Source organism: Neopsephotus bourkii, unplaced genomic scaffold (genome assembly GCF_033783945.1).
Source record: "Neopsephotus bourkii isolate Nb327-2 ecotype Australia unplaced genomic scaffold, CSIRO-AGI_Nbou_v1 NB_196, whole genome shotgun sequence".
NCBI lineage: Eukaryota > Metazoa > Chordata > Aves > Psittaciformes > Psittacidae > Neopsephotus > Neopsephotus bourkii.
In genome coordinates this window covers 16,032,101-16,047,573 of record NW_026900709.1, presented here as the reverse complement: position 1 = coordinate 16,047,573, position 15,473 = coordinate 16,032,101, and the positions used below count along the sequence as shown (strand labels likewise).

The following is a 15,473-nucleotide window of genomic DNA, read 5'->3' as shown; positions in this document are numbered from 1 at the left end:
TATATAAGAAGTGTTTACAGGTTTTTTTATCAAGAACAGAAAATATGAGGGTTGTTCCTTGCCACTTCCTAGAAATGAGATTCTGTGGATTGCTAAATGGTTAGCAGTACTGTGTTGACTTTAAGTGCAGAATTACGCGGTTATGAGTGCAAGCAAGCTGTCCAGACTATCATATGGTTAGACTGTTTCACTCTGAAAAGAGCAGCTAATCCACATGCTTCTCTCTTCCACCCCTCCCCAGTATACCTCTTATAAGTTACACAATAGTGTTTTGAAAAAGATCTGCACAGGATATATAGAAGAGTAACTGTAGACAGCAACAAAGGTACTCTTGTTTGATATTGGAAGTGGAAAATCAGGCCAAAGAACAAGCAAAATTCTGGAACAGCTATGTCTGAAATATGAAACCTATAATGTTTTTTTCTTGTCTTAAGCTTATAATAGTCAGATGCAGTTCTCAAGCTGTCCTACACACAGTGCAAGTTCAGATTTCTGATACAGTTTGTAATAATCGAGGCAGTTAAATGTTTGGATGCCAAACTTGTAATGGATTGATTTTCAATAATTGCTCATATCCACCTTTTTGTGCTTGCACTTTTACAGCTCATAGATAATGAAGATTTGCAATATCTTTCTAAATTCTTATGCATTTATCTATTCCTCATTATCTGTGCCTGAAAAACAGAACATACCATATTCATGTCAATGCCATTGGTGTATGTCCATGCATGCTGGAAGTATTCCTCAAGTCGCTGCCGCAGAGGGTTGGGGATTTGATGAAAGCGTATAAACTCCTTTACTCGCAGCATCTGCATGTGATAGCGTGCAGTTCCCGAGTAGAGTCTCTGGATTATTGCAGATACATTTCCAAAAATGCTAGCATACATTAGTGCTGGATTAAACAGAAACAAAGGTTACTTAAATCTTATCGTTGGGTTTTGCAGATGATGCAACAATTCTTTTAATGTACTTTGTATGTAAAACATCTTAGATGAGACTATTAACATTTTCAGAGATGTGGAATTGATTTACCTGAGGTATTCTATTGATTCGATTGTATTAGCACTAACTCAGCAGATGAAGCTTAAATACTAAATCATAATCAGGTTGGTAACATTTCTCTTTGGAGATTTGTAGTCCTAAATTTAATGTTGTAAATTAGGTTAATCTAATTTTATGGACTTCGGTAGAACTAAGAACTAGGAACTAAGATTAAGTATAAGTTAAGAACAAAAAGCAGGGCTAAGATGCTAAACACATATATATAGGATCAGAGTTTAAATCAACAAATAAAATGTAATTTGATTATCCAAAAACTGTTGGGCTATACTTTGCTAAATCCACTCAAAACTGTACTTCTTACCCTCTATAGGATTTGCTTGCAGACACATACACGACACAAAACTTCTGACAGTTTGGGTAACAGATTTTAAGTAGTCAAGCAACTTGACTACTTCCTGAAACTGTATGAGTCACAACATATTTTGCATATAACATGGCTTTCCCTGGGAATTTGCCCTTCTGGCTGCTTTTTTATAATCTTATTAGACTGTTAAGTCATTTTCTCAAACACTGAGGAAAAAAAAAAAGATAAAAATTAATAAAATAAAACTACTTACAGCCAATCAACATTACACAGATGGAAAAGATTTTCTCTGAGTTGGTGTTTGGAGACACATTTCCAAATCCTACACTTGTCAGACTGCTGAAGGTAAAATAAAGTGCTGTAACATATTTGTCCTTGATGGATGGTCCAGAGCTTGCATCACTCTTATTGTAATGTTTTCCTAATTGTTCTCCTAAAGAATCCAACCAGCCAATCTTGTGAGCCAGGTAAGGTCTTTCTACATTTCCAATGGCATACCAAATGCAAGCAAGCCAGTGTGCAATTAATGCAAATATGCACATAAGGAGCATCAGAACTGCAGCACCATATTCTGAATATCTGTCCAATTTCCTTGCTACCCTCACCAAACGCAGTAGTCTAGCTGTCTTCAGAAGACCTATTAAAGTTGTTGTCTGTAAAAATAAAATAGAAATTGATTTTATCTGTTAGCAAATTATCTGTAGCAAAATAGTAGTCAGCATGAATAAACTATTTTGGGAAATCAACAAAACCAGTAGATTAAGCCATTTAAATGTAATCTTCATTGAATTTTCTTTAAACTATCAATTTCAGTATAAAAACAGTGAAGAAAATAAGAAACGCACATTTTAAATTAAGATATATTAAAGCTGTCATTATCTGCTCAATACTCTTTCATTTTCAATATTATACTTCATCTGGACTCTTGGATCCACTCTAATGGACTTGAATGATTCCTTGGATTCATGATGTTTTGGCATGATGAAGTCAGTAAGTTATTGGAACTACTCATAATCATGTGACTGACCTTGTAGGTAAAAAGTATTTATGATGTTTCAGCAAAGCTATGTGAAATGGTAAATGCTCCATCGCTGACAGTGTTCAAGGCCAGGTTGGTCAGAGCCTTGAGTGACATGGTCTGGTGTGAGGCATCCCTGTAAATCCATCCACTGTAAATACTAACTACCTGACTTTAGAAAGAACTCAGGCACCTTTTTAACTCCATTCAATCTGAACATATGTTAGAGTATTCAGTAAATGTCAAGACTGAATAAGTTTTCAATATATTTTTTTCTTCCTTTTTGTAACATGCTTGCATACTACATAACACAACTGAAAAAATTTTCAAGGCTTACAAACCACTCTGATGGCAGTATGTGTCACACTAAAGCTTTCTTGAAGTGACTATTAGACTAGTTTTTATGTTTTAGTAGATCCTTTTTTTTACCATTTTTTCTAATATCCAAAAGCCTTTGGAATAAAAAAGAGGTTTTCCTGTTTTCATTTGTCAGTGAACAGCTCAATATATTGTTCATATTTTCTGAGTAAATGAGCAGGAAAGTAACGTAGGGTAACACTGGGTGACACTCCTTGGTTCAACTTAACGACACGGAAAGTAATTTCAGTGTGAATTTCTCACTGCCACATAAAGGGGACTGTTTCATTAATTGTGACCTCAACAGTGTGAAAGACCATATTCTTCAAAACTCTATGCCTAGGCTGAGCTTCAGCATGTCAATATTGCCATTAGGTATGGGCTTTTCTTTTTGTAAGCTAGATCAGGCTTAAATATTTATGATCCCTTAAGGAAGAAAGCAATAGTAAGAAAATCTAGCATTTTTTGTTAGTGGGGTGTTGGAATCATTCTATCACAGATGTAGTAATTTCTCTATGGCATGAAAGTGGCAACATTCTTACAGTGCCCCTTAAATAGATAAGAAGGTAGACTGTGAATCCAAAATATATCAACACTGTTCCACCCCATTCGTAAGGTAAGACTTGCTAATATTATGCACCCTCACTGTCAATCCCATGCTTAGATACTGTATCAGTTTGAGCTCTGGGGTATGCAGGAGGTGTATAATATAAGCAAACTCCATTTCTCCTTGGTGAAATCAGTATGACTGGGAGTGGATATGCTTTAAAGCATCAAGAAACTCATCCTGAGTTTGAATTTTCTTTAACACAGTGGGGAAGCTTTGACACTAACACAGCTGGCAGCAGAGGCAGACACCTTTCACAAGACCAGGTCTCAAAGTGCCATCCAACCTGGCCTTGAACACTTCCAGGGATGGGGCATGCACAGTCTCTCTGGGTTGTGAGGCTGTTCAGTGCCTCACCACCCTTGTAGTAATGAATTTCTTCCCAGTATCTGCTCTGAAACTACCCTTTCAGTTTAAAGCCGTTCCCACTTGTTGTATCACTACATGCCCTTGTAAAAAGCCCCCATCCATCTTTCTTTTATTCCCATTTTAAGATCATCTTCAACAGGTCCATGTCCTTCATATACTGGGGACCACAGAACTGAACACAGTACTCTAGGTGGGGTCTCATGACAGCAGAGTAGAGGAGGAGAATCACCTCCCTTGACCTGCTGGTCACACTTCTTTTGATGCATCACAGGATATGGTTGGCTTTCTGGGTGGCAAGCACACGTTGAGCTACTTGTCAGCCAGCACCCCAAAGTCCTTCTCAGGACTGCTCTCAATCCATTCTGCCAAGTACCTTGCACAAATCCAGGTAGATAATGTCAGTTACTCTTCCTTTATCTACCAGTGCTGTAATCCTATCATAGAAGGCCACCAAACTTGTCAGTCTTGATTTGCCCCTACTGAAGCCATTTTGGCTGTCACCAATCAACTCCTTATTTTCCATGTGACTTAGCATAGCTTCCAGGAGGATTTGCTCCACGATCTTGACAGGCACCATGGTGAGACTAACCAGCTTGTAGTTCCCTGAGTCTTCCTTTTTTCCGTTTCTAAAAATAGGTGTTATATTTTCCCCTTTTCCAGTTAGAGGGAATTTCACCGGACTTCCATGACTTCTCAGATGTGATGGAGAGTGGCTTAGTCACTTCATCCACCAATTCCCTCAGAACCTGCAGATGCATCTCATGGGGTTCCATGGACTTGTGCGCCTTCAGGTTCCTTAGATGTTCTCAAACCTGATCATCTCCTACAGTGGGCAGTTCTTCATTCTCTCAGTCCCTGTCCTTGCCTTCTGTGGCTTGTGCAGTGTGGCTGGAGCTCTTGCCAGGGAAGGCTGAGCCTTCTCCATGTCCTGGGTAACCAGGTCACCCATTTCTTTCTGGAGGGGGCCTGCATTTTCCCCAGGTCTTCTTTTTATCTCTGATGTATGGATAGAAGCTTTTTTTTTGTTGCCTTTGATGTCCCTAGGCATATTTAGTTTTATCAGGGCTTTAGCTTTCTTAACCTGATCCCTGGCTGCTTGAGTAATTTCTCTGTATACTTCCCAGGCCACCTGTCCTTGCTTCCTACACCCTCTATAGGCTTCCTTTTTGTGTTTGAGTTTGTCTAGTTGCTCTTTGTTCATTCAATACCTTCTGAGTTTTTTTTTTTTTTTTCCTAGCTTTAGTACAGGAGGGAGTCCTGGATTAAGAAGTGTATTGTTGTTTTTTTTTAGGCCCCTTTAGTTTGGTCTCAACTGATTCATGCCAGTCTGTTGTTTTCTTTTCCTGATTTCTTACACCTGGGGATTGGAAGCTCTTGTGCTCTATGAGAATAGTCCTTAAAGATCTGCCAGCTCTGTTCTCCTGCCTTGTCCCTGGTCTCTGAGGGTAGTTTCCATGGGGTCCTAATTACTCCTTCAAGAGTCGGAAGTTTGCTTTCCTAAAATTCAAGGCCTTGACTTTATTCTTCGCCTGACCCATATCAGTCAGTACTGCAAGCTGAGGGATAGAACCACATCTTTAGTTGTTTTAGAATAATTATTCAGTTCTACTAATTAGAAGCTTGAGAAAGGTTACAGTTTGTCAATTATTTTCTCTTCCATGGAAACAAATTATTTTCTAAAAATGGGATTTCATGGATACTACATTTTCTAAGTATATATATGTGTAAATATATATACTTCCATATATTTTACAAAATCCTTATATATTAAAAGGAGGTATTCTTAATTACCTATTATCTGATTAGACTTCTTTTTTAATAGTGAGATTATCTTATACCCTCAATTTCTCAAGCCCTAATGTATGGATCATGATATGGAAAATGTTAGTACAAATAGCAATTAAACAAAAATACTACAACTAATCCAAACTTCTTATTTGCAGCAGGGTACTGGTACTTCAACTGCTATTGATAAAGGACTTCCAAATGGTCTACAAATAACTGCCTGCTCAAGTTGTGCTGGTGTTCCTCTTTGCTTCATCTTGAAAAACAAGGGAAGAAAAGGTTGATACTAAATGCTTTTCTGATATTAGCCAGCTACCTAAATGATTTCCAGAGACTCCACCCTAATGCTTCCTCATCCAGTGAATTGCTAAACTGAGCACAGGAAACTATATTAATCTCTTCCTGGGATGTTTTCTGAGCTTGATTTTCAAATATATTTTAATTTTGAAGGGGATAGTGTACTGATTCTGTCAGTGGAGATGCAGTCAGGACTATGAGGTTCAATCCCCTATTCTAGAAATGAGGGTCTCTTTTTAGTTTGCTTTAACAGATGCACTGTGTAATGGAGAGAAGATATCAGAACTAGGAGGAGTACTTTAATTCATATGTCTTCATTTTAGCCAAATCCCACCTATTTTCTTGATTTCTTCCTATGAATAGAAGACACATTCACTTTTAAATTTTGTTACTGTGCTGGATATATACATCATGATGTATTTCTTTTTATTTTCTAAGGCACCACTTTTCCTGTTGATAGGCTTTTTAGCTCTGTAAAATAGCTCTGATCGCTATTATTTGTAAAAACAGAAAAAGGAATATGCTTTTCAGCATATTTCATCACAGTGTTCTCTCTGGCCTCAATAAATCTACAAATATGAATTTTTTCTTGCCGAAGCTATTACCATCACTTATTTGTGTTTTATTGCAGTAGGTCCTAGATGAAAGGTAAGAAACTCTGTTTATCTATATATCCATCTGATTTTTCCCTTCAATGTACCTGTCTTTGAAATGAAAAGCAGATCAATACATTAAAAAGCACATTATTTTAAATGCATATATCTAAAAATATCTAGTAAACTTCAGCAGCATTCCACTTGTACACGCATCTCATCTAAGTGTGTGCTTAAAGGATCTGAGCCACTGAAACTATTATTTGTTTAAAACCTAACCTAAGCTCCTCAGCTGAGCTGAACGATTAAAAATAAACTACAAAAAGAGCAGAAAGTAAAAAGTCTATCCCAAGTATCAGGGATGCCACTTAATGTTTACAATGCATGCACAAAAAAAAAGAGAATGGTTTGCTACCAGCCATGATAATTTTGAGTCTAATTAAAATAAAAAAAATAAATGTAAAATTATATGAATTCCTTATTTTAGAAATTGGAAATTTAAATGTCTTACTCTGTTCTTTTCCTTTGGCTGATAAAGTATGGCTGAAATAGAAGCATTCAGATAGGGCTGCATGTGGTATTTGGATTATTATCTCCTGCCCTTTCCAGACTCTGTTTGGTATCAAGGTGTTTTAAAGTTGGGTGAGCACATATGCAGCTCTCTTTGGAGCTTATGTTGTTTAATAAAAAGACTACTCAGTACAATTGTTCGTAGGGGATCTTATTTGAAGAATCTCCAGATAACAAACAGATCTGTTTCATAAAAAAGATAACCTTATGACTGAAAAAATTCTATTAAATGAAAAATGCTCCATTGTAATAGTTTTATGTTTGCTGCTTCTTGCTAAATTATCAAAAAGGGATCATAAGGGAAATAGTTAGTAATGTTGGAAACAAAACTGTAGTAAGTAGCAGCTTAGAAAAAGTGATTGACATATTCAACATCCTGAATGAGAGGGAGAAGTCATGATGACATGGTGAACTGGTCATAATCTGTGTAGTTTTATTGCTGCTTCAGTAAACAAACTAGTTTTTCCAGATAGTGAAACTGTTCAATTGCTAGGTTTAGAGGGAATAAAGAATTAATTTACTTGCACCTTCAATACTGAAAAAGTAATTTCATGGTCCAATAATTGCTGTTACATGTTTCATGTTTCTGTATTTGTGCACTCTCCTGCCAGAATGCACTTGTTTACTGCTGATCTGTAACATTATCTTATCCTTTTAACAGCACTTTAACACCTGGCCCTTTACTCTTAACATCTTTAACAAGGGGAGGTGCAAAAGAATGATGTTCAGGGTCAAATCAAAAGGTGATCAAATTTCCCTTGAATCTTTAAGCTTTTTAGTCACCTTCTGAATAGAAAAGTTCTCTTTTGGGAGACTATTAATGTTTCCTTTGTCCTTGATGTTACTGTCTCTCTTATTGCATTTCCTTAACAAAATTTATTTCTACTGTGTTTTATCACCTACATATTTCTCCAGATTCCTCATTTACATTGTGAGTTCATTAGGAATGTTACTATCGATTTCTATGGCAGCCAAATTAGACCACATTATTATAATGATTCTTCAGAAGTACAGGAGATGCAAAAACATTCTCATTATATAAAATTTAAGAAAACGGTTTTAAGAAAAGCATGACTGATATTCATCCTAATTCTGAAATTTTTAAGGCTAAATATGCTCACAAGACTCTCAAGGTTCATGTAGGTATGTGCCAGTTGTTTTATGCTGACCTACAAAGGCATACTTAATGAAGTTTAAATGTAATCTATGAGGGTAGCTAGAGTACGCTTAGAATTCAGATCAGGCTTTTGGGGTGGACATAAAAATATTTGCTGTCACAGCAAATGACTTCAATAAAAATGAATTAATTTTAAAATGAAAACATTTTTATATTCTCTGTATTGTGACATGGAGGCTTATAATAAGATCAGTAAATTTTCATTCTAAATCTGCAACTGCTGATTAATTTGTAGTTTTTCACCTTTCTCGTTTCGTTTAATGAGATGCACATACAGTCAACAGAACTGTCTGTTTCCCTTATGTCAATATGTACAAAACATTATTTTTAAGAAATGGATTTGTGTCCTCTGAAAAGTGAATGGTTCATATTTTGCTTGGTTTGCTGCTTTTTTTTTTTTTTAACTGCTGTATTGTATGCATCACAAAACCCCCTAATTCTCTACTTGTCAGTTCACTTTTCATCAAAAAATGTTATAACTATAGTCCTTCTTAAATTAAGCAAAATTCTTTGGAAGGAGGCAGAACTGGGTCAGGCATCCAGAATATAGTGTATGCTTTATATATCTTTGGACAAGTTTTGGATGCATATTTTGAGTACTTTTTTAACCTGTCATACAGAAAGGGTGAGGACATCTATCATGTCTGGCAAGGTTAACCCAATATAATCTTTTTTCTTTCTTTTGGTAGTCCAAATTCTTGATAAAATAGACAAGACAAATCTTTTTGTTAACTAGTATAGTTTACACTACCACTCCTCTGTTTCACACTGAGTAAGCATCTGACCTAAAGAGTTTGAACAGAGAAAAATTATTTTAATGCTTTAATGCCAACAAAACAGTTACATGCATTATGCAGAGTTTTTAAAAAGCAAGCAGCAAATACAAGAAGCAGTTCTTAAATAAAAGCATTTGAACAAATCCTTCATAAATGATACATTTATTTCATTATTTGTAAAGGCAGTGTCAAATGCGGTGTAACTGAAAAATACTAGCTGAATCATTCAACTTGTTCTCCTGCGCTTGAAAGCTAATATTCTACATTATTCTATTAAGGAAGGTTTAATTTTAGTTTAAAAGATGGGGCAAAATTACTAAACAGCTATTAACTGGCAAGCAAAAAGTATATTAGGATATACAGATTATAGTAGTAAAGTAAAAATTTAAGATCTAAGATTTAAGATTTCATATTCATTTAAGCTTACCTCTTCAGAGCCAGAGCCAAAAATCAGCAGGTCAAAAGGTATTGCAGCAACCATGTCAATTAGGAACCAGCCTTTGAAGTAGTGAATTGCTATTTTTGCTGGGTCACTTACCACTTCTTCATTCTGATTCACATATGTTGTTCTGAAGTTTATCAGAATGTCAATGATAAACATAATATCCACAATTAAGTCTACAACATTCAGTGGGCTGCAAGAATATCCACACTCTCTCCTCTTCCTTTCCTCACTATCATTCAGAAGGAAGGCAGCAGAGTAAGGGGTGAATATGGCGGTGTATATTACCAGCAACAGAATGAGCCAGTCCCAGACGGCTTTGAAAGGACTATAGTGCAATATAGTAAACTTATTGATGCGAGGTGTCTGGAGTTTATATTCTGGTAGAACATCAGCCCCTAAGGATAGAACCTAGAATGAGAAACATACTATGTCAATAATCAGACAGTGTTTCTATTCCTACTTTCTGTAAACTTAGCAAATACAGAACAAACTTTAAACATATGTTGTTGGTTTGTGGATTAAGGTTCAATTACTTTGTGTTTTGGCAAACTGAACTTCTGTGAAATTCATGATCTCTGCCAGGTTCAATAAATTCATTGACAATTTTACACAGTAGGTTGATTCTTGTTCCCTACCAATAAGTGGCATGTCTGGTCCATAAAGTCTGCATAATTAAGCATGTCATCAAATCCGTTTATCCACCACATGGCAACCTTGCCAGCCTGTTCATGGCCAGTGAATGACTTTTCTTGCAGTGATGTAGTGGTTTTTCCCCAAAGCGAATCTATTATCATAGGCTTAAATTTGTTATGAGTCTACTCTCATTAGAAGATGTTCAGGCAACCAGAAATGAAAAAGTGAAAGAAAGCTCTGTGGGTGTCCTTGCCAGCCATCTCCACTTTGAGTTTTAAACTTTTACACAGGTAAATTTTACTGAGGCTATAGTTCTAATACAGCTAAAGTGTGACAAAGAAGGCTTGCACAGAATTATTGCCTTTTTGCTTCACTTCTACTTTTGTCAGTGCTTAAAGCTTGTTATCATTCCTTTAAAAGTATGGATTTGTTATCTGCTAGCATTATCTAAGTTGGATTTCGATTTTATTTGGAAGGGATTATATTTGTAAGCACTGCTTGATTTGCTGGCTCTAGAAACTGACATGTTTGCTTTGTTGCAAAGAACAAGTATAGTGTGGGCACCAGATAAAACAAATTTATTTTAGCTGTTCTTCCAGTCTAACTGAACTCTGACATGAAGGAACAAAACCTTTAAAGATAAGAAGGTAAACTAAGTTTTTGTCTTTATTCAATGCTTGGTGTAGTTATAGAGACTGTCAGGACTGATGTTAATTACTGCCTTCTGTGCTGCAAGTGCTCGTCAGATCCTATGGGACTCAGATTAGCGCTTCATTTTGTACAGACCAATGAACATCACATGGTGACTACCTTCAGTCACTAGCTATTTGGGCAAGTGATATATGCAAGAAATCGTATACCCATTTTCCACTGTTACTTCTGTTTACTCCTTATCCCCCTGCTAATTAAAAAATAATTACAAAGAATTATTATACTGAAATGAAATGATGACTGGAAGGACAAATACGTTGTCAGCAACATTGCCTGCTTCTGTTTGCTTTTTGTTAAGCAGTAAATGGTTTGGGATTTGAGATTTCAGCTTGTTCAAGATTGGGGAATTTCATACTCCTCAAACATAATCGTATAAGATTATAAGGGTCAGCACGTTCCTTTCTGTTTACCTTTCCACAAGCAAGTGTTGTATAAACCTTAGATCCTATCCTTAGTAATCTAAATGGCACTTCTTATTCAGTGAAGTTCTACTCTTAAAATGTTGGGAGAACACCAGGGTTAATAACCACTCTTCTCTTTTGAACTGTGAAGAACTATTAAGCCATTCAAAAGATTTTATGGTACCTTCAAGCAGCCATTAAGCACCATGCTGAGGTGATGACAGAGGCTGTTCATCTATTTTTTATATTGTAACTAGGAGTTGCACTTAACTAATGGTGCCAGCTATTTTTCTGTGCATTAAACACACTAGCTAACAGTAAGCTGAAGCATAGGCATTGCTTAGTCTTTTAAGCAGTCTTAATACTTTTAGATCTGCACCTGGTGAGTTCACAATAATGTTTTACTAGTATTTGAGAGCAGTGTCAGTATATATGGCAAGGGAACTGCTAATTATAAAATTTATATCAATATTCTCTTTCAGGATTTTCAGACAATGAAGGAAATGGATTAGACAACAAGAACAATAAAGCTTACTTCACATTTCTTGCATTTGCTTGAAAATTGCAGCCAGTATACTTCACTTCAGAGCAACACTTAATGTAAATTAGACTTATTCCCCTGAAATATGGCTCCTATTCTCATTTTAGTTACATTTATCCTTAGGTTGGTTTAGGCTGAGCTAGAGCAAAACAAAACAAAACAACAAAACAAACCAGTAGGGCAAAATGTGGGAACAGCAGCATAAAAGTTGTAATAGCAGAAATGGATCTAACTTTTCCATGCTATCTTTTTAGACACAGACAAAAGCAGATGCTGACTGATGGCTGTGAGTTTTATAATGTGATATAGAACTTTTCTTGCTCCCATGCAGTGAGAAGTGAAAACGAACACTCATTATGTAACTATTTTTATTTGCTGGATCAAGAGAAAGAAGATGAGACCTTGTTTCTTGAATAAAAATCACAGTTGTACATCCATAAAAAAGAGAAAACACATTGGTTTTCATGTTGGCAGTTTCAACGAAAACTGATTGAATATGAGATTTCAGTGTTCATGGAATCTATCCTTTTGCTTTGTGTAACGTACTTGCAAGGCTTGGGTAATGATGTTGGCTACTCTTGGCCATCATGGCTAGATGGAAGATTTCAGTGTACTTAGTCGTCTAGCCAAAAGACCTTTACTATTGCCACTTCTTTAAAATAAATGTTGACAAATTTACTGCTAGTGACATTTTATTAACTTATCTCTTCTGGATGGTGAAATTTTCCTTATAGTTTGGATTGTAAGACACATGACGACTAAAGTATAGCAATATTAAAGTCTCTGAACCTTGAGACATGATATGATAAGAAAGCCAAACTTCCTGGCATTTTACTAAAGACTATAATGAGAAGTGGCAAAAACCATACTATCTCCAATGAGTTTTCTCTTAAAAAAGTTGAGGAGTATTCCACCTTCATGAAATACTATTTCAGACTGGTTTTGCTGGTGAGAGAGGGAAAGTATTTATAACTGGTGTGTTTTACAAGCAGTATGAGGTGATAAGATTTATTCTATTCATAGTGAGAAAAATTCAAAGTTAAAGAAACTACTTGTGTTTTGCCTTTGAGTAAAGAACCCTGATCTAAAATTCAACTTTTCCCGAGTGTTCCTGTTTATCCCATTCACTGTTAAACCATTACTGCTGCAAGTTAGAAGACTTTTCATTAAAACCCCTTTTGCCAGAAGTCTTGCTTTAGGTGCTTCACGCAGAGAGGGCTGGTGAGCATCTTTTGCTCTTTCTAGGTTTATGTGTGCACTTTCTAAGATCACAAGTTCAAGGTAGCATTTATTATAGAAGGTTTACAACCAGATACATAGAAAAATATGGAGTGAGATCAAAGTAAATGTGACAGATTCTCACAGTTTTAGGCACATTTATCTTTCTGAAGTATTTGGTAGCTCTTAGTTTCTCAAAGATACTTCTTCCCTGTACAGTTTCTTTTATAAAACAGAATAGGTAGGCAAAACGCTAGGCAAGATGTTGGTGATCTGGTCTCTGCCACTGAATTTCTTAGTGATCTTAGGCAAGGTGACATTTAACCTCTATAAATTCTGTCAAGTAGAAAGGATAATATTTACCTACTCAACTGAAAGCGTCTTCCAAAGAATAACGAATGGAAAGCATCGATAAGAGCCATTACACAACAGTTACCATAAATTATCAACATTCTTACTCCTCTAAACTTAGTTGATTATTTTTATGTCTAAGATTAATTCACAGAAGTGTTTGTCCTCTTCGCATTTAATTTTGAATTTTTAACCTAATGGGGACATCCGGTTTATTTTATTTCCAGCTTGTTTTTATTTCCTGCATGAAAACACATTGTTTTCGTTATCTATTATGCAAACTGTACAGTTTCAAGAGACTCTGAGAGATTCATATTGCTATGTACCACTTGTATATTCATAAGTTTTGTTCTGAGGCATTTTCAATTTAAATTTGTTAAGGAATGCAAATGCATACAGTAAAAACCAAAGAAACAAAGAAACATAATAGTGCATTAATAAATCATAAATGAAATAAATTATAAGCCATCTGTTATGAATATCACCACAAACTGTTACAGAAATACTTCTGTCAAACCACTGCAAGGAATTACATGATGGTTTCCTAGCTATTACTATTTCCTAGCACTGCATGAGAGCCAAGTGTGGGATTAGGGTTATTGTATGATGTACCATGGCTCTTGAAGCAACTGTAGAGCTATGCAAAGCACATGAACGTGGAGAACAACCAAGAAAGCATGCCTGATGCTTTCAAGATGCACTGAAATTATTCTGTGAAGATATTGTGACTGCATGGACTACACACTATAAGCAAGTTGTTCAGAAAGCACTGGAGCTTTTGCACTTTCACTAGGTATTCACAATATTTTTGTCCTGTATGTTTCCAAACAGACAGCAGATACATGGTTAATGTACGCTCACACAAATGACGTGGCATTTCTACCATGTAGGTAAGACCTTTTATCAGTAGCAAAGCTAATGCACATTTGGAAAATTTGAAGAGCAATGTTTAGAGGTGACAAAATGAGAGGTATACAGAGTGGAGGGAAGACCAGCGTAAGGTAGATGGATACTGAGTATATCTATGAAAAGGGTGAATGCGGAAGTTTGATGGGTGCAATGCTTAATAAATTAGCTTTCCAGAAAGGTACTTTCCCATGTCTCATGACAAAGTGTGTTTCATATGAACTATATAGATTATGTAGTTATAATCAGTACTAAATACTGTTTTGTCACTACTGCTTTAGCTACAGATGAATTAAAGGAAAGCTTTCATTAACAAGGTTAGGTCTTGCACAGCAGCTTTCATTTTAAGAGAATTTTGTAAATATATAATAAAACTTGAACTACAAATATAGTACCAAATTACTTGGGGAATTTAAAATAAACATTTATCTCAACCACAAAACATAAAACTATGTAAGATGCTACCAGTGCACTCATTGGAATACAGTGTTAAAAAGATTTATATCTAGGAAGTACTGTGTGCCATGAAAAAAATATTATTTTGCCAATATCTTGGTGGGCTCAGTCCAGCTCTAGGTGCACAGTCCTGACAGTTGAATGGATGATCACTCCTCCATCTTTAAGTCAGAGAAACTGTAGCAAATCAAGCAACATGTCAGCTTCTTGTATGTTGAGAGACTTGAATATCTTTATTTTGAGTATGCAATGAAGAAACTTTAAAATTTCTCATTTTATAAAGTGTATTCAGCAGAGAAGTTATGAAATTTACATGATAATGTAAACAAGATGATAATGAAATCAGGATAGTTCTAATAGAGGCATTATTGTGGCTTGTCAAAAATAAGAGAAGGAATTCAGAAGAACTTTCGACTTTTCAGATCTTCTAATCCAAATGTACCTCAAAGTTGAATCAGAAAGCAAAAATTACCATACTTGCTATCTGAATATAACAGTGGAAGGTGACTACATTAATGAAATGCAAAGCATGTTTTATTTTCTCAATGAACATAGGCAAGAAGTGATATGAGAACATTCATATCCTTCTCATTTTCATAGGAAATTTCCATAGATTATTAGTCTAAATTAATTTCAATTACCTTTAAGTAATTTCCTCCAAAAATTAACAGCTATTTGGATTTTTTTTTAACCCAGCAGTATTTTCAACCCTGCACAAGTTTATTGTGATTGACTAAACAATCAAGGTAGCATCTGCTAAATTCAAGTAAAGCTGGATTACTATTTTCGTTGTTCTCTGATGCAGTTCATGGTGCAGAATGACCATTGCCAATATTATCCAAACCCCCTTAAACTTTGAGTAAAATATCTTCCTTTTAACAGGAAGTTTTAAACTC

At 35.6% G+C, this 15,473-nt stretch overlaps 1 protein-coding gene across 4 annotated transcripts in view; it reads right to left on the bottom strand.

Annotated features, from left to right (window-relative positions):
* Positions 1-15,473, bottom strand: part of KCNH7 (potassium voltage-gated channel subfamily H member 7) — a 235,872-nt gene that overhangs the window by 41,318 nt on the left and 179,081 nt on the right. For all 4 annotated transcript variants that reach the window (XM_061343960.1, XM_061343968.1, XM_061343975.1 and 1 more), the window contains 3 exons: positions 9,343-9,768; positions 1,620-2,019; positions 693-892 (listed from right to left, as the gene is read on the bottom strand). In XM_061343960.1, the coding sequence (XP_061199944.1) occupies positions 693-892; positions 1,620-2,019; positions 9,343-9,768 (1,026 nt within the window). The remainder of the gene's footprint in view (positions 1-692; positions 893-1,619; positions 2,020-9,342; positions 9,769-15,473) is intronic.